At 38.7% G+C, this 20821-nt stretch overlaps 1 protein-coding gene across 3 annotated transcripts in view; it reads left to right on the top strand.

The window, feature by feature from the left end:
* Positions 1 to 20821, top strand: part of LOC126181449 (cyclin-G-associated kinase) — a 245441-nt gene that overhangs the window by 6428 nt on the left and 218192 nt on the right. For all 3 annotated transcript variants that reach the window (XM_049924773.1, XM_049924774.1, XM_049924772.1), the window contains exons 5-6: positions 16672 to 16811; positions 20520 to 20645. In XM_049924773.1, the coding sequence (XP_049780730.1) occupies positions 16672 to 16811; positions 20520 to 20645 (266 nt within the window). The remainder of the gene's footprint in view (positions 1 to 16671; positions 16812 to 20519; positions 20646 to 20821) is intronic.

Below are 20821 nucleotides of genomic sequence, written 5' to 3'. Positions count from 1 at the left end.
GAGAAATTTGTTAACATCAAGTATAGATTTAAGTGTCAGGAAGTCATTTCTGAATGGATTTGTATGGAGTGTAGCCATGTATGGAAGTGAAATATGGACGGTATCTACTTGAGACAAGAAGAGAATAGAAGCTTTCGAAATGTGGTGCTACGGAAGAATGCTAAAGATTAGAAGGGGTAGATCATGTAACTAATGAAGAAATGAGGAAGTACTGAATAGAATTGGGGAGAAGAGGAATTTGAGGCACAACTTGACTAGAAGGAGGGATCGGTTGGTAGGGCAAATTCTGAGGCATCAAGGGATCATCAATTTAGAATTGGAGGAAAGTGCAGAGGGTAAAAATCGTAGATGGAGACCAAGGGATGAATACACTAAACAGATTCAGAGGGATGTAGGTTGCAGTAGTTACTCGGAGATGAAGCAATTTGCATAGGATAGAGTAGCATGGAGAACTGCTTCAAACCAGTGTTTGGACTGAAGACAACAACAACAACAACAACAGCATACTATATTTTTTTCTTTTTTGAAGTGCACAATTTTACATTTCAGAACATTTAAACCAAATTGCCAATCTTTGTACCAGTTTGAAATCTTATTAACATCTGACTGAATATTTGTGCAGCTTCTTTCAAGCAGTACTTCATCACAGATAATTGCATCATCTGTAAAAAATATGAGGTTACTATTAATATTGTCCACAACATCATTAATATATAGCATGAACAGCATGTGTCCCAAAACACTTTCGTTAGGCAGACCTGAAATTACTTCCACACTTTGACAACGGCTCTTGATAGAATATAACATGCTGTGTCCACCCTACCAAAAAGCCTCCAGTTCATCCATAAGGTTCACTTGATACCCCATATGATCGGACTTTTGACTATAAGCACAGTAGTGGTACAAAGTCAAATACTTTTCCGAAATCAAGAAATACTGCATTTAACCTGACTGCCTTGGTTCAAATCTTCCAGTGTGTCACGTGAGAAAAGTGAGAGTTGGGTTTCAGATGATCGATGTTTCTGGAGTTCGTGCTGGTTGGCATGGAGAAGGTTACTCTGTACAATGTCTCTCACTATGAATTCTGAATATGTTCTAGGATTTTACAACAAATAGATGTGAAAGACATTGGACAGTAGTTTTTGGATCGCTTCTACTACCCATCTTGCAGACAGGTGTGACCTGTGCTTTTTTCAAAGAACTGGGCCTGATTTTTTGCTTGAGGGATCTATGATAGGTTATAGTTAGAAGAGAGGCTATCTCGGCCACAAATTGAATATAGAATCTGACAGGGATTTCATCAGGCCCAGGAGCTTTGTTCGATTTTAACAATTTTAACTGTTTCTCAACACCACTGACACTAATACTGATTTTAGTCATCTTTTCAGGGGCATAAGGATTAAATCGTGGCAATTCTCCTGGGTTCCCCTTTGTAAAGGAACATTTGAAAACAGAGTTAAGCATTTCAGCTTATGCTTTGCTATCCTCAGTTTCAGTTCATCTCATTTGTCAGGAACTAGGCACTAACTTTGATACCACTAACAGCCGTTACATATGACTAGAATTTCTTTGGATTTTGTGAAAGATCATTTGACAGTATTCTGCTATGCTAGTCACTGAAGGTTTCACACAATCCATTCTTGACAGTCAAATGAGTTTCATTCAGCATTTATCTATTGTAAGGCCAATGCTTTGTTTTACACCTGTTATGCATAAATTAGTGTTCCCCTAGAAGTTTCTGCAAAATGACTGTTTACCATGGAGGGTCAGTCCCATTATGAACTGTTCTACTAGGTACCTATCTGTTCAGTGCATGGTCAACAATTCTCTTAAACTTGGGCCATCGTTCCTCTACATGCTCCTGTCCTGTGCTGAAAGTTTAAAGTTCCTCATCGAGTTAGGACATGGGGGTATATATAGTTCACTGAACATGTATGTATCTTTCTGCCTTTTCTAGTTGAAAGAGGTCAGATCTATTTGTTGCCATTAGATACAGTATACACTGAAGAAAGAGCCAAAGAAATTGGTACACCAGTCCAATATTGTGTAGGACCCCCATGAACACACTGAAGTGGTGCAACATGATGTGGCATGGACTCGACTAATGTCTGGAATAGTGCTGAAGGGAATTGACACCATGAATCCTGCAGGGCTGTCCATAAATCCATAAGAGTATGATGTGGTGGATATCCCCTGTGAACGGCATGTCACAAGGCATCCCAGATATGCTCAATAATGTTCATATCTGGGGAGTTTGGCAGCCAGCGGAAGTGTTCAGACTCGGAAGAGTGTTCCTGGAGCTACTCTGTAGCAATTCTGGACATGTGGAGTGTCTGATTTTTCTGCTGGAATTGACCAAGTCTGTCAGAATACACAGTGGACATGAATGGATGCAGGTGATCAGACAGGATGCTTTCGTATGTATCACCTGTCAAGAGTCATACAGTCCTCTGCTGACATGCAGGGCCCATGGATTCATGAGGTTGTCTCCGTACCCGTACACATCCATCCACTCAATGCAATTTGAAATGAGACTCGTCCGAACAGGCAACATGTTTCCAGTCATCAGCAGTCCAATATCAGTGTTGACTCACCCGGGCGAGGTGTAAAACTGTGTCGTGCAGTCGTCAAGGGTACAGAAGTGGGCCTTTGGCTCAGAAAGACCATATTGATGATGTTTCGTTGAATGGTTCACACGGTGACACTTGTTAATGGCCCAGCATTGGAATCTGCAGCAATTTGTGGAATGGTTGTACTTTGTCATGTTGAACAATTATCTTCAGTCATCATTGGTCCCATTCTTACAGGATCTCTTTCCAGCAGCAGCCGATGTTGGAGATTTGATGTTTTACCAGATTCCTAATATTCTCAGTTGATTAGTGAAGTGGTAGTCAGGAAAATCCCCACTTCATTGCTACATCGGAGATGCTGTATCCTGTCGATCATGCGCTGACTAAACCATCATGCTCAAACTCACTTAAATCTTGATAACCTGCCATTGTAGCAGCAATACCCGATCTAACAACTGCGTTGACACTTGTCTTATATAGGTGTTGCCAACAGCAGCATTTTCTGCCTGTTTACTTATCTCTGTATTTGAATGCACATGCCTACACTAGTTTCTTGAGTGTATTTCCATCATGAGTGGGGTTCCAACGCATCTGTTATAGGTAGTTTTCGGAGAAGGCATTTAGTAATATTTCACAGCATGTCTTACCATGCCGACCACTAACAAAATCTGTAATTTTCCCATATGATAGTTGGATGATAATGTCCCAAGATGATTACAATAACTTAAAGATCTTTACTTGACATATATTTTGATGCCAGTGGAATCATTCTGCAGTCAATTTCAAATGCTGGATTTCTAAATTTTCTTGGTAGTGCTTCAGAAAAAGAATGTGTCTTTCCTCCAGGGATTCCCATTTGAGTTCGTGAAGCATCTCCATAATAATTACATGTTGACTGAAGCTACTGTTAACAGTTTTTGATGTTGCTGAGCAACAGCCATACAGCAATTTTTAAATGAACTCGCCGCCATTTGGCTGTGTGCTTTATTTAATTATGACCCAAATTTCGGCCTTTATGCCATTTACAAATTAAGTTTGTCGTTACACATTGAGCTTGATGTCCTGCAGTATGTATTAATGACATAAACTTCAGTTTAAAATGGCATAAAAGTCCGAAACCTGGGCCGTAGTTAAGTAAACAACAATATAGTCAAATGGCAGGGTGTTCATATAAAAAACTACTGGTCACAGATCTAGCACTCAACCTCTGAAATACCGAGCGAGGTGGCGCAGTGGTTAGACACTGGACTCGCATTCGGGAGGACGACGGTTCAATCCCGCTTCCGGCCATCCTGATTTAGGTTTTCCGTGATTTCCCTAAATCACTCCAGTCCAGTGCCGGGATGGTTCCTCTGAAAGAGCACGGCCGACATCCTTCCCTAATCCGATGAGACCCATGACCAACCTCTGAAATGCTTCAATGTCTTCCTTTCATCCAGCCTGATTGGGATCCCAAAGACTTCAGCAGTAATCAAGAATGGGTCACACTAGTGTTCTGCAAGATGTCTTTTACAAATGAACCACATTTTCATAAAATTCCCCCAGTAAACCAAAGTTGAACATGTCCCATTCCTACTACCAACCATTCCGCTTCATATCGCTTTGCAACTTTACACCTGGATATTAATTGATGTGACTGTGTCATGCAGCCCACTACTAACACTTTATTTGAACAGTATGGCATTGTTTTTCCTCCTTGCCTGCATTAACTTGAATTTTTCTATGTTTGGAGTCAGTTGCCATTCACCAAACCAACTAGAAATTTTAAGTCATCTTGTATCCTTCTATAGTCACCCAACAACACTACCTTCTCACACACTACAGCAGCACCACCACCAGCAAACAGCCACAGATTGCTGTTCACCTTCTCCATAAGATTTTTTAAGTATTAGAGAATAAAGAGAGGTCATGCCACACTTCCCTGGGGCACCCCTGGCAAAACCCTGCTTCTGATGAACACTCGCTGTTGAGGACAACATGCTGGGTTCAATTACCAGGTGTACCGGTATGAAATGAACGTTTTTCTGTGAAAATGAAACACTAATTTTGAATTGAAAAGTAAAAACATTTTATTCAAAGTACTGACCATTGCTTTCTATACATTTTGACCACCTTTCTGGCAATTTGTGGACACCATGCCAATAGAAATGTTCGTCTTTTGAAGGAAACCGATCATACACCCAATTTTCGACATCTTCGTAGGAATCGAAGTGTTCCTCAGCCAATGCGTGTCCCATTGATGAAAACAAATGGTAGTCAGAAGGGGCCAAGTCTGGTGAATATGGCGGGTGGGGTAGCAGCTCCCATCCAAGTGTTTTGATTGTATCCTGAACCAGTTTTGCTTTGTGTGCAGGTGCATTGTCATGTAAAAACATTACTTTGCCATGTCTTCTGGCCCTTTCTGGTCTTTTTTCGATAAATTCATAGTTCAAATTGATCATTTGTTGTCTGTAGCGGTTAGTATTCAGTTTCACCAGGTTTTAGAAGCTCATGATACACCACACCTTTCTGATCCCAACAAACACAGAGCATTGTCTTCTTGCCGAATCGATCTGGTTTTGCAGTCGATGTTGATGGTTGTCCCGGATTAACCCATGATTTTTCCCATTTAGAATTCTTAAAGTAAATCCATTTTTCATCGCCAGTAACAATTCAATGCAAAATTGATTTTCTTTCATGTCTTTGAAGCAAAATTCGACAAATGGTTTTTCGGTTTTTCATCTGTCTTTCATTCAATTCATGTGGCACCCATTTTCCACACTTTTGGATCTTTCCCAAAGCTTTCAAACGGTCAGAAATTGTTTGTTGTGCAACATTTAGCATTGCTGCCATTTGCTTCTGACTCAAAGTATTATCTTCATCCAATATTGCTTGCAATTTGGCGTCTTCGAACTTTTTTGGTGGTCTCCACGTTCTTCATTTCTTACATCAAAATTATTATTTCTGAACTGTTGAAACCATCTTTGGCATGTTGGTTCTGATAAAGCATGATCACCATATGCCTCGACAAGCATTCGATGCGACTCTGCAGCACTTTTTTTCAAATGAAAACAAAAAATTAATGCTTTCCATACATCATCACTTTCTGGTACAAAATTCGACATTGTTATCACGATGAAAACATATGATGTTTGTTCCATGACTTGATGTATACTAAATATCTTTGACAGACGTCATACCAACCAAAAAAAAAAAAAAATTAAGGCTCGTTCACAACAAATTTTCCCTATTGACACATTTGTATCTTAACACTCATTTCATACCGGTACACCTGGTACTTACGAAGTTCCGAGCCAGTCACATATCTGGAAACAGGAAACTGATGTTAAGGCATCGTGATATGTTTAGCTAAATAAATACTATAACAGCTGTTTAAATGGACTGAGGCTATTTATTTATTTATTTATTTTAATAACATTAGAAAGGCCATGAAAAGAAATTGCAGTAATGTAGTATTGGTGAAAGTTTCGACAAAAATTCCTGGGAAATCTGCTATATGTACAGCCCCATCATGCTGTTTTTCATGGGTCCAGTCATGAACTTCGCTGAGTGAGCATATCTAATTTTAATATTTGGCTTATGTCTCATCTGTTCTTGCTAAAAACTTCACTTCCGACATTTCTGAACTACTGAGCATATTGTTATCCATAAGTTGTAGAATGTTCCGTGTTGATATACTCACTGTAAAAAGTTGGAATAATATCTCAGAACCTCCATGGAGCTTTTGAAGTAGGATGTAAAACTCCCAAATCCATTGCTATTAAATTAATTGCATGATTTTGTTTCATCTCCTCATTTTTAATCAACAACCTAGTTTGTTTGGACCTGATTCTCAGAGATTGTTGACACAGTGGCCGGAGATGGCTGTCAGGTGTCCATGAGTTGTGTGTGAGTGATTGTTTGAATGTATGTGTGCTCTTGTTTTCTGACAAAGGCTATGGCCAAAAATATAGTTCTGAGTGTGTGATTATCTTTTCTTTGTGCCTGTCTGTGGCTCATCGACTACATTTACAGTGAGTTGCTACCTGTTCTCATAAGTATTGATCCTCGGAGTATCTGCACAAGTTATCTGTTGCATGGATTAATCATTGCAGTCTCATTTCATCAACATATCAACATGGTGTCTGTAACACATGAGTACCTGGCCACACAAGTGGATTTTCGCGACAAGCCAAAACCGCAGGCTATTTCTGTGGGTACCTCTAACTAATTGAGCCTACCAATCTGAAGCCTGTCATTTCCACTAATGTGCAGGCCCTGCCAATAGAATCTAGTCTCAGCGACTTGACCGCAGGCCAGTTCTGTGTGGTATAAGGTGGCAGATTTTCGTGGTACATCCATTGACCCAGGACTGCAATATTCCTCAGCTGGCCAGGGGCCACAGGGGATGGATTTCAGGAATTGCGACTGTCTTACTATAAGTACATGGTATGATGCAGAATTTTATAGATATTTTATTTATTGTAGTACAGTTTGGCACTTCAAAAGTAGTTCATATACAGGGTATTTGAAAAAGAACTCTCTAGGTTTAAGTATAAATTTAATGGGGAAAGTACTGAAAAATTACATCAGTGAGTACATATCATGAAAGAGAATTCCTTCAAATGTTGTTTAATGGTAGTGGACTTCACCGTGGGATCAATTTGTTGCCCTGCACACGTCAAGACGATATTCCACTTCTCGCCACGTATTCATCAAAATTTCAAGTGTAACTGTCCCAACCGCCGCAATGATTCTCTTCCATAAATGATTGATGTGTCCGATCTTTTCACTGTACACAGCATTTTTTATGTGACCCCAAAAGAAAAAGTCTAGTGGGCTTAAGTCTGGGCTTGATGGTGGCCACGGTATTGGGCCAGCCCTGCCTATTCACCTTCCTGGAAAGCGAGTGTCGAGAGCCACACGCACATGGTTACTGTAATGAGGTGGGGCGCTATCTTGTTGGAATAACACGAGTCCCTTTTCCTCCTCAGTATCGTCCATTTGGGGAAATACGTACACTGTCAACATGACACAGTAAACATCCCCGTTTATTGTTTTTTCTACAAAAATGAAAGAACCAATCACACGATTTTCCATCAAACCGCGTAAGACCTTAACTTTGGGACAGTCACATTGATGATGCTGAATAACTTCATATGGATGCACTGCCTCCGAAATTCTGCAGTTATGACAATTAACTGTTCCACTGACATGAAATGTTGCCTCATCAGAAAAGAGAATCTTTTTTAAAAAATTGACATCATCATCACCACCAATTCTGTGTAGAAAGTTAACTTCAAACTCATACCTTTCAATTTTATCAATAGGTTTTATTTCATATGACAGTTGCAATTTGTAGGCACGAAACTTAAGTCTTTTAGGCACAACATCATACACAGTACCTTTAGGCACTCCTAATTGTAGACTAAGTCTGGCCAATGGCTTCTTCGGGCTCCGAACACACGAAACTCGTATCTGTTCAATAACATCTTCAGAAGTTCTTGGTCGACCTGGTGATTTTGCTTTTAAAACACTACCGGTTTCCTTGACTTTAGCCAATGACTGACAGTTTTTGCTGTGGTGTTTCACCACCATACTGATACCTAAAATTGTGTTGCACTGTTATAACTGACTCAGTTTCCACAAGCCAAATAACACTCTGCACTTTCTGTTGCGGAGTACACATTGTTGCTGAGTTGCTCTGCACTGAACTGCACTGCAGGCACGCCTGGACTGAACTGAGGGAACAGAGGAAAAAAAGCAGCACTGGTGCCGTCTTGAGGTCAAGCAGACCTGACAACTGCAGGGGAGCCAAACTTGGAGAGTTTATGAATCAAACACCACAAACTAGAATAGTGTATGTCACTTTGTACAAATTCTAGAACACATTAAAACTAGGGAGTTCTTTTTCAAACACACTGTATTGGAAAGTATAGGCAATAAGAAGAAGAAAAAAAACTGTCAGTTGCTGGTGGTTTGTACACTATGTACTCATATATTTCTCGAAAGAAAAATGACACAATACCTGTAAAATAATAGACATAACACAGTTGGTAATAACTGACAATAACAAACATAGTAGAACCAACATTTTATTGCCTTTCTTCTATAGTGCTGGTTTACACAACTCTTCTTTCCAGAGGCCTACTTTTTTCTGAGGTTATTTCTGAAAACAGTGAAGGTATTTTAAATCTGTCTTGTGACTTCAAGGCAATGCATATTTTTGTCAGCAAATGTGTTTCATTTTATTGAAATAAAATAACGACAGTTGTTTTAATGAAACACACATACCATTTGGCTTGATTTCTCCATCTAAAAACAGTTCATTAAAAAAGATATTGATGTTAATACTCAAGATTTTTGCTCACATGGGGGAGAAATACACAAGTCCTTACATATTTTTAAGACCTCAAAATTTGTCAGGGAAAAATGCTAAAACTTGTCTGGAAATCGGGGAAATATCGGGGATTTTTCTTGGGGGAAACTTGTGGCAACACTGTGAATGCAAATTGTTCATGGTGAGTTATCGTGTTCAACATCCTTCATTTGTGGATGATTTCTTTGTCATGTGTTATTTTTCCAGCATTGAGGAAGGTGAGAGCAGCCTTAACATGTCAGATTCATATTCTGCTTACAAAAACCAATTTATGTAAAGTTTAACCCCTTGCTGTACCACATAGTTCAACAAAATCTGTCCCCAGGCAGTTGGAGGCAAGAAATGATGCGCAAGACACCACAATACAAGCAAACATGTGGATACCTGTGTTATATAGTAACACGTTTATTTGTTCCATGTGAGTCTGCTCTTGTAGATGCCAACATGTATTTTTAATTTTCATTCCAATACTTGAAGATATAAATGTTTACACATAAAGAATAATTTAATAGGAATTATAATCTTTGTATGAGTCTTCAGGTTCAACTTCTTCAGAAGGAATGTAATAACACGTCACCCAAAAATGTAGATGATGATGACTTTGTTGTTGTAGTCTTCAATCCAAAGACTGGTTTGATGCAGCTTTCCATGCTACTTTATTCTGCACAAGCTGCTTAATCTGTGAGTAACTACTGCAACCTACATTTTTTGGAATCTGCCTACTATATTCATCTCTTGGTCTCCATTTATGATTTTTATCTCCCCCCCCCCCCCCCCCCACACACACACACACACACATATTTCCATCCAGCAATAAATTGGTGATACCTAAATGTCTCGGAATGTTTCCCACCAACTGATCCCTTCTTCTGGTCAGGTTGTGCCACAAATTTCTTTTCTTCCCAATTCTATTCAGTACCTCCTCATTAGTTATGAGACCTACCCATCCAATCTTCAGCATTCTTCCGTAGCACCATATTTCAAAAGCTTGTATTCTCTTCTTGTCTAAACTGTTTAGTGTCGATGTTTCACTTCCATACATGCTACACTCCAGAAAAATACCTTCAGAAAAGACTTCCTGACACTTAAATCTATGCTTGACGTTAAATTTCTCTTCTTCAGTAACGCTTTTCTTGCCATTGCCTGTCTACATTTTATTTTCTCTCTACTTTGAAAATTATCAGTTATTTTTCTGCCCAAATACCAAAACTCATCTATTACATTTAAATACCCTATTTCCTAATCTTAATCCCTTCAGCAGCACTTGATTTAATTTGAATACACGCCATTATCCTCATTTTGATTTTTTTATCCTCATTTTTATCCTCATTTCTAGATATTCCATTTAACTGCTTTTCCAAGTCCTTTACTCTGCCTAACAGAATTACAATGTCATCAGGAAACCTCAAAGTTTTTATTTCTTCTCCTTGTACTTTAATTCTTACTCCTTTAGTGCTTGCTCAGCATAGAGATTGAGTAACATCAGGGATAGGCTACAGCCTTGTCTCACTCCTTTCTGATCCACTGCTTCCCTTTCACGCCCTTCAACTCTTATAACTGCTATCTGGTTTCTGTACAAATTGTAAATAGCCTTTCACTCCCTGTATTTTACCCTCGCCACCTTTAAAATTTGAAAGAGAGTATTCCAGTCAGCATTGTCAAAAATTCTTTCATTCCTTACTCCCATTCCATATTCACCTACTACATTACCTTCTCTTTCTTTTCCTACTGTCGAGTTCCAGTCACCCATGACTATTAAATTTTTGTCTCCCTTCACTATCTGAATAATTTCTTTTATCTTTTCATCAATCTCTTCGTCATCTGTGGAGCTAGATGGCATATAAACTTGTACTACTGTGGTAGGCGTGAGCTTCGTATCTATCTTGGCCACAATAATGCGTTCACTATTCTGTTTGTAGTAGCTTCCCGGCATTCCCATTTTTTTTATTCATTATTAAACCTACTCCTGCATTACCCCTATTTGATTTTGTATTTATAACTCTGTATTCACCTAACAAGAAGTCTTGTCCCTCCTGCCACCGAACCTCACTAATTCCCACTATATCTAGCTTTAACCTATCCATTAATCTTTTTAAATTTTCTAGCCTACCTGCCCGATTAAGGGATCTGTCATTGCACGCTCTGATCCGTAGAACGCCAGTTTTCTTTCTCCTGATAACAATGTCCTGAGTAGTCCCCGCCTGGAAATCCGAATGGGTGACTATTTTACCTCTGGAATATTTTACCCAAGAGGACGCCATCATCATTTATCCATACAGTAAAGCTGCATGCCCTCTGGAAAAATGACGGCTGTAGTTTCCCCTTGCTTTCAGCCGTTCGCAGTACTAGCACAGCAAGGCCAGTTTGGTTAGTGTCACAAGGCCAGATCAGTCAATCATCCAGACTGTTGTCCCTGTAACTACTGAAAAGGCTGCTGCCCCTCTTCAGGAACCAAACATTTGTCTGGTCTCTGAACAGATACCCATCCGGTGTAGTTGCACCTACAGTACGGACATCTGTATTGCTAAGGCACGCAAGCCTCCCCACCAACGGCAAGGTCCTTGGTTCATGGGGGGAGGGACATTAATAGTACGGATGCTGTAATATGCGTTACGATTCATCTGTCATTTGTAGCTGATCCCATTTATGTTGAGATACGTACAGTGCTATCTATTGGTAAAGTTTTCATTAAATGTTTTTTGTTCCATGACATTCTCCCCTGCAGTAATAATACGCTGTTGAAATCTGACGTCTTTCTGAGTGGTGGTTCTCTTTCTTCACAGTTTTGAAACTGGAACTTTAATTATGAACACCCCATGTATTGTATGCCCTGAAGGCTCAGAATACCTTTACTTACTGCATTTAAAAGCTTTGGGACTGCAGACAAAGCTAGAGTGCAATTTTATAAATCATTCGTTACACTTAGTACTTGTGAGCTGTTGACACTTTTTTCCGTCTTAAATAATAGATGTAGTGCATGATGGTGCAACTAGGATGACAGACATCTTGTCAGTGGTGTAGGCAAGTACTTTGCAGATTGTCACAGATCTTTGAGTGAAACATGAACAAGATACTCAGAAAAATGTGTGAACAAGGAATGAGAAAAGTATATAATTACAGAACTAAGTACAGAAAATTCCCCCATGTTGGAGCAGTGTCTCAAATATAAATGTCTAAGAGGTCCATACAACTTAAAATGGTACTTGGAAGTCCTGTGTGGAATACAAAGAAAGGAAGGATTAAAGGTAACCACTGACGAATAGGTGGATATCGTTTGAAATCTTTTAATGATTTCAGTCTTATTGGAATGGAATAGAAGTTTATTGTCTCATAATCTACAATTATATTTATGTGCAGGAGACTCACCAAAACACAAAAATCTGGTTTACAATTTTTCTTATAATATCATTAATATAATATACTATAGTGGATAATTAATTAATTAAGCAATTATTAATTTTTCTTAGAAAATAAAAAACTTTTAAAAATTAAGTCATAAGTATTTGCTCTCTCCTGCTCAGATTTTCAGGTTGTCATTCTTGGATTCATCTAGCAAATTGTAACATTTCTGCACTAGTTTCTCATATAAGATTTTTTCAGTGTTTCTAGCAGTTCTCTTCCTTTCCCTTTTTATACCCATATACTGTAGAATTTAAGCATAAAGTTTGAAACATTGGGTGGGCAGCATAAAATTATTTTGACTTATGATGTATTCATGTTGAAAATGTTTTGCTGCAAATAAATCAGTGTTACTATGTATGCTTAATATACTTACATTTTTTGTGTTTGTTGACCACTCAGTTACATAGTGGATGGTTACCTTGTTTCCTTCCATTATTTGAAATCCAGGCTAATTTTAGCCTTAAAAGCACAGGAATCTGGTACTCTTATTGTTGAGGTTAAAAACAGTTCTCTCTCTCTCTCATTTTTATATGTTTTTAGTCAGCTGCATTTGTTATTTTTCGCTCACTGTGAATAATTTTAAAATACAATTTCATCTTCAGGCACATAACGTAGTAATCAGAGTGGGTATGTAAGAAGTGTCTTGAGATAGAATCACCTATTAAGGCTACACTGCCTCTGTCGTGACTGTTAACCATTTTTATTAATCCCTTCCTCGTAATTTGTTGTCCAAACAATTTTTAATATTTGATGTTGAGTTCTGTGTTGTTCTGATGGCAGTAAAAGAGAAATAGCTAAGAATATAAATAAAGTGTACAAAGTTATGCAGACCATAATGTTTCTCTTTTCTGGGAAAGCAGTGAGATGGCAGTCTTTGAAATGGAGGTCATTGCATGGAAGGCGAAAGTGTAAACTACACTGCTAGCCATTAAAATTGCAACAGAATGAAGGCAGCGTGCAGCTTACTTTAAATCATCTTGAAGTGTACAACATGTTAGGGTATGCAAATGATAATTGGCTGCAACTCAGATCAGAGTATGCACAGCTTCTTCCTGCAAAGAATGAGCATTTCGACTCAGCTTATGGATGTTTTTCTGGTGGCTGAACAAACCAATCGCACCGAATGGTAGGAAGTGGCCAGGGCTGTAACTTTAGGAGCCTTCTTGCATGTCACTTGCCCCCTTTGTGTTTGCAGCATTCTCCTTCAAATAAGTTGACAGTGGTGGATGTAAGGCTCTTTCACAGTAAGTGGTCCACAACCCATTCCCCCCAAGTTTGTCAAGTTTGTATGTTTTATGCCAGTAGTATTCGTGGTGAGTTTTACCTGGTCCTTAAAGCACCTGAGAGGGGCTCCATGAGGTCTACTGCCAGAGCAGAGTTCGCTATAAAGGATTTGGCTGGGAAGCCTTTCATCAGTCGTGCAACGAACATGGCTTAACCACCTCACTTGATGAAGAACAATGGTTGCCCCTCAATGCTGTTTTGATGGTCCTCTCACTTAGTGTTCAAGATTTATCAGTTGTTTTTTTTTTACCGAAGCTCTCAAGTTTCTTGATTTCAAGGTGATAAAGTGTCAAAGTTTCATAGCAATTCTAGAGCATAGAAATGACAACAGTTCTGTGCACCATGAATTGTATGTGCAGCTTTAGGTCTTTATCCATGAAGACTGTGTATTAACCACCCAAAAGCTGCATGGGCAGCCCCAATTCTGTTATCAACATCTTGTTCACAGGTGAACTATTTAGACAAACTGCTTCTGAGATGTGAAAAGTGCTAAACCAGCTCCAGTGTTGTATGTAGGATAAAGATATTGAACTCAGGTAGAGCTAATCCTGGGCCAGGTTGCGCAAGTGCCTTCATTTTTCCCACAATGATGGTAAGACCAAAGCGAACGTATGCAGTTTCAAAGCAGCTGACAGACTGTTCTAACACTGCCAACTCTGCCAGTGTTAGAACTGGAGATGCAGTGCAAATGATTAATAATGAAGTATAACTGCAGTAAATAGCTAGGAATAATGCTATCTGTATTCTGTATTTAAAGAAATAATACATAACAGGATTCTTATTCAGAAATTACATTTGAATGTTCATTTTTGTAAGAATATGACATTATGCCTTGTCAAAAAGGAGAAATTTGGTGGAACTAGACACCAGTAGGATCTTAGCCAATCAAGATACCAGTTTATCGTTCTATGATATTGTTGGGTGGGATTTCATGTGTGTCGTGCAGATATGGAATTGGTATATTCCATATCTCAGTGCAGGATTTAAACAGCCTCACATGACTATTACCTAGATGACAGACATGTTTGCTTGAACGTGCGAGATCATAAAGCTGTGTCTTTTTACCTTGAGACAAGAAATGGGGTAGTCTGTTGCAAGACCTTGACAGTGGCCATCCAATGACAACACTGGGCACATGAATGGTACCATATCATCTTTCCAGAAGAGTTCCAGTTTTGGATACTGCATCACCACAGACTTAACCGTGTGTAGAGACTTGGAGGAGAATGAATGTTGCCAAATTGCATTTTTCATTGCCATGTGAGCTCAGCATGTGGTGTGATGATGTGGGGTGCCATTGGGACACAACATGATCATATTTGGTTTGCATAGCCAGTAATTTTGTCAGCAGGTGTTACATTTCTCAGGCATGAAGGCTGGTAGCTGCACCCCCATCTCTCAGGTCTCTGTGATGTTACCTTTCAACAAGATAGTGCAAGACCAAACATTGCCCACATTATCCTGACCTAACTCAATATGGAGGATGTATGAAATGTGGCACTTTGTATACTTCCAATCTACCTACATAGGTAATCACATGTTCTTCCTACTACATTGTTGACTCTTCATAAGCGAACTTCCATTATTTGCTATTGTCTGTGGTTTAACAGTTTTAATAGTTAGCACTATAAATTGGTGGCAAGGAGACCGGTAAGGCATAAAGCAGGATCGGAGCAGAATTTAAAAAAGGGGTTGACAAAGATATGATTTGAAGTTATGAAAGCAAAAATGCCAGTAATGATCATATTGAATTATTAAAGAAGAAACTACAGCATAATATCTCAATTAGGCGAATACCAGTAAACCCCTCCCCCACTCTGATTCCTTAAGGAATCAAACTCTCATATAAAAAACCATTTAAAACATCTGATTAGAAGAAAAAATCAAACAGTGGAAAGTCCAAGTTGGGATATCAACATTTATAAAAGAAAGGGATGGATTGGTACTGAACGTGAAGATGATCTTTGATTTGCAGACACGCACCACGAAAAGACTGTTACACATTAAGCTTTCAGCCAAAGCCTTCATCAGAAAAGGGAAGCACTCACACACATTCCCGTGAGCACATGCACCCCCCCCTTTCTCACCCTCTCCCTCTCCCTCTCCCTCTCCCTCTCCCTCTCCCTCTCCCTCTCCTCTCTCCCTCTCCCTCTCCCTCTCCCTCTCCCTCTCCCTCTCCCTCTCCCTCTCCCTCTCCCTCTCCCTCTCCTCTCCCTCTCCCTCTCCCTCTCCCTCTCCCTCTCCCTCTCCCTCTCCCTCTCCCTCTCCCTCTCCCTCTCCCTCTCCCTCTCCCTCTCCCTCTCCCTCTCCCTCTCCCTCTCCCTCTCCCTCTCCCTCTCCCTCTCCCTCTCCCTCTCCCTCTCCCTCTCCCTCTCCCTCTCCCTCTCCCCCTCAGGTCATTTGCTGTCTCTGACAGAATTACAATGTCATTGGCGAACTTCAAAGTTTTTATGTCTTCTCCTACTCCAAATTTTTCTTTTGTTTCCTTTACTGTTTGCTCAATATACAGATTGCATAACATCAGGGATGAGCTACAATCCTGTCTCACTCCCTTCCCAGCCACTGCTTCCCTTTCATATCCCTCGACTCTTGGTTTCTGTACAAATTGTAAATAGCCTTTCGCTCCTTGTATTTTACCCCTGCCACCTTCAGAATTTGAAAGAGAGTATTCCAGTCAACAAAGTCAAAAGCTTTCTCTAAGTCTACAAATGCTAGGAATGTAGGTTTGCCTTTCCTTAATCTATTTTCTAAGATAAGTCGTAGGGTCAGTATTGCCTCACGTGTTCCAACATTTCTACGGATTCCAAACTGATCTTCCCCGAGGTCGGCTTCTACCAGTTTTTCCATTCGTCTGTAAAGAATTCGCATTAGTATTTTGCAGCTGTGACTTATTAAACTGATAGTTCAGTAATTTTCACATGTGTCAACATGGTATTACATAGTAGTAATTTTTAAAAAGTGTAGTAGAGGATTGTTACATAAATTGTCAAAGATTTGTAATGGACTTAGTTGCTTCTGGAGTGTTTTTGCTGCTGCTTGATGTGATATGGCTTGCAGGTGGAACACTAGTCGATGTGCTGACTCAGCGTACAACACCGCTACCACCAGACATAGTCTGTCGTGTGTTCTGGCAGACGTGCAAGGCTGTACAGCACATGCACAGTCAGCAGCCCCCTATTATTCACAGAGATCTCAAGGCAAGTGATGAACATAGTTTAAAAAAGTAAATTTCAGTTCTTTCATCCCTCCTGCCTCACCTGTATTTGCAGTAATACAGCAATAAACTGTTTTGTTAGCAAAAAAGGAAGAGTTATTGTGAGGTCTATAATACTGAGTGTTCCATTTATCTGATGACGCTTGTGCAGTTCAGTAGATGCCGAGCAGTGAGCACTCCATTGCCTGTGATCAGATGCCGTGTCGCCCACCTACTGCTGCGGTATGACAGAACTACATTTAAAATATAAGAAAATAAATTTTGTACTTGCCCATGTCACACAAGGAGATGGTGGAACTGCATGCCATAATTTTCCACACATTTCTGACGTCTGTCAAGAAATTATTAATCACACAATGTAATTCTCTCTGAGATATTGAATTAATTGATTTGGAGATATTATCCTTAAGTTCCTCTATTGTGGGAGGATTTGTTTGTACACTTTGTCCTTCAATGCACCCCACAAATAAAAATCTCATGGAGCTAAATCGGGACTTCTTGTAATCACTCTTACATCGAACACTTTGTGAATTGCATGCAAAGAAACATTAGGCATATGAGCCCTTCCCGATAGTGTTGGAAAAATGCGAAGCTTTGTTCTCTTCCACTCAGTTCATTAAAATAGGTCACAAAATGTTGTACGCATATCTTTCACTTGTAACTATGTCATTAAAAAAATTGGGCCTATTATTCTGTCATCACTAACTCTTTTACAATCATGAAGGGGTTCCTCATGAAGCACAACAGGTCTGAGTTCAGGTGTTTTGGGAATTAACATACCCGTGTAAATGGAACCAAGTCTCGTCTGAAAACAGAGTGAGGTAAGGATCCATTTCACCATCATGCACTTGTTTTAAAACCCATTTGCAAAACTTAACCATGTGCACAGGATTGCCGGGTTGAACTTCTTGTGCTACTGTTACTTTATAGGGCCTTAGCATCACTTTGTACAGGGGTGCTCAATATTTGTGTGTTTTCTGCAAAAGACTTCTAAGAGACTTTATAGGGGAATTTTCCAGGTGGTATGCAATGTCATTGAGACAAGCTTCTGTGAACACTGTACATCATAGTTTATGCTTCGTGTCCTGAACACTTCCCATTTCATGAAATTTATTCACTAATTTGTGAACTGCATCTTGACTTGGAACTTGATCTCCTGGAAACTTCTGTTCAAACAATCTCCTAACAGTACAAGTGGACTCTGTAATAAACTTGTGGAATTGAATAATTAGCTCTTGCCATTGTTGCATTCTCAAACTTCACTGTTATGCTCGTGATGCCTGTTTCATGCTCAAATGACACTGGCCGACCCATTCGACCGACAGGTGTGGCTTCCATGGCCAGCCTGCAATACCCCAGGCATGCAGTCATAAGATAAATGGAACAGCCTGTATTTTAATGAAAGTGATCAACAGCTGATCAGAATAATTTCCACATTTCCCTTTCATTAAACAATGTTTTTTTTTTTTTTTTTTCCTTTCGTGGGAATGTTTAGAACTGAAGATAGGACAATTAATCACTCTTTCATTAAAATACTGTACTTTATTTGGTATTGCTTGAATATTAAATTCTTTCTTACATAATTATAAAGAACACTGGAAAATTCAGAATGCTGTAAATACAGCCATTGTGTTCAAGGGAACTCGTGAATAATTAATAAGGTGTGCCAAAGAGAGAGCTTCCATAAAGCTTTTAAAAATTAATAAATGAAAAAAATAATTGTGCACTTGTGATATTATTTTATAAAGAACTACTTATTTAAAATCTTGAACATGGCAACAGTCAGCAGTTATGGAATTATGGATGCAATGGGAATTATACAGCCAACAAGCTGCACATCAAAAGTTTATTCAAACTTTCAACTAGGTTTCAACAGTTATAAACCTGTCTTCATCAGAAGAAGTAACAACACCTAGAAATAGGATATATTACAATCAGTACATGGAAGTCATATGTGCAAAAAAATGAAACATCTAAAATAAACTTAAGTTTCACATATTGAGTGACAAGAGAAACACTTAGTCAACAGTAAAATGATCCATATAAATGCTATGGTATCCATAAGGCATAGCCAGCAATAAAAATTATCCATGTAAAATATAAAGGAGATGTCCATCAGACAGACAACTAACAGGATGGAAGGGACAAGCCAGCAGGAAACTTATGCACAGATGGGACTGACATAAGAATGGTGCCAGCCAGAAAAGACACGTGACATGTCAATAAAATTACATTGCGATAACATTACAGAAACAGTAACATAACAAGAATTACAAAAAAACATATAAACTTCATTTGCATAGGTTTATTGGCATTTTACTAATTTTTATTATGTTACTGTTTCTGTAATGTTATTTTATTAACAAGTCAGGTGTCCTTTGTGGTTGTCACCACTTCTTATGTGAGCAACATCTCTGCATAAATTTCCTATTGGCTTGTCCCTTCTGTCTTGTTAGTTGTTTGTTTATATGTTCGATGAACATCTCCTTTAGATTTTACTTGGATCATTTTTACTGTTGAGTATACCTTATGTCTGTGCCATAGCATTTAAAGGAATCATTTTACTGTTAACTAAGCATTATGACTTTGTTTCTCTTTTCACTCAATATGTAACATTTAAGTTTAATTTAGACTTTTCATGTTGCTGCAAGTATGACTTCAATGTACTGGTTGCAATATATTCTGTTTCTACATGTTTGATGAAGATGGGTTTATATTTGTCAAAATCTAGGTAAAGGTTTGAATAAACTTGGATGTGAAACAGGTTGGCTATATGATTCCCATCGTATCCAACAACTTTTTTGTTGAATAGTATTTTCTCTGCAGTACTTCTCAGCTTGTTAAAACTCTTTGATGGTGCCTTAAATGGATTAACACTGTTTCATATGTCATGTTAATTCTACTAACATGAACTGTTGTTCACTGTAAGTGTACATTTGAATCTGAAAGGAGGCAGTATTTGAGGCCTGATGAGTCAGTACTGTGAGCACAGTGAATATCATTACTCATAGCAGCTCAATATGATAACTGAAACAATATCAAAATAGCATTCAAAAGATCAAATGAAAAACCTAGCTGGATATCCAGTAGCAATTAGACAATTGTACTCACTTCTTGAATATTTAGTCAAGCAATCCAAAACTGTGTGATGCATCTGAGAGTATTAAAAAAGGTACACTGAGCGTTGGACTATTTCACTGGATTCTCCCTCTGAAATTAAGTTAGTAACGGGGTAACATGGGGAATAACAGGCCACATTGTGTTGTAAATTAAGAGATTTAAAAGAAAGCAACAATTCATACAAACAGGTACATCTGAATTCAAGGCAAGTATAAAGCTAAAATAAAGGTAATGGGTTCTCGTTCAGAAAGTATACTGTACTTTGATCCGATTACATGTTTGACTGCACAGATTCATCTGTGCACACAAGGTTAAAATGAAGCACTTTATGCTTTACTGTTCTACCATGTAGGAATTGACACACAACAGCAAATGGGGAGAAAATAATTTTTAACTGAAATAACTGGATAATTTCTGGAAACAGTGTAATCTGCTAAAGACACAAAGTACAAGTAGAAACCTGGGAAACTAAGTAGTTACATATCTATAAGGAATTATGGTATATTTATTTTAAAATATTGTCTATTCAAGATGTTGATAACTTAAAGATTTGTAATATTTCTCAAAATAGATAGAAAACCTGCTGATTGGCGAGGATGGCATGATCAAACTGTGTGATTTTGGCAGTGCAACTACTGTATCATATCATCCAGATCCTTCCTGGTCAGCTAACCAGAGATCACTTTTAGAGGAAGAGGTAAGAGTGCTGTAAAATCAGCTAACCTATCAAGTGTGCTAATAAAACTGCATAAGGGACATTATAGTGTTTGAAAGATCAACTTTAGATATTAACTGAAAAAGTGCAGCTCTAAATTTTATTTTGAAAATTTGTTACTGTGCAAATACAGTGCAAATAATGCATTTCAGAATAAC

This window comes from Schistocerca cancellata, chromosome 1 (genome assembly GCF_023864275.1).
Source record: "Schistocerca cancellata isolate TAMUIC-IGC-003103 chromosome 1, iqSchCanc2.1, whole genome shotgun sequence".
Lineage (NCBI taxonomy): Eukaryota > Metazoa > Arthropoda > Insecta > Orthoptera > Acrididae > Schistocerca > Schistocerca cancellata.
The sequence above is the reverse complement of the archived record's forward strand: the minus strand, read 5'-3'. Positions and strand labels throughout refer to the sequence as shown.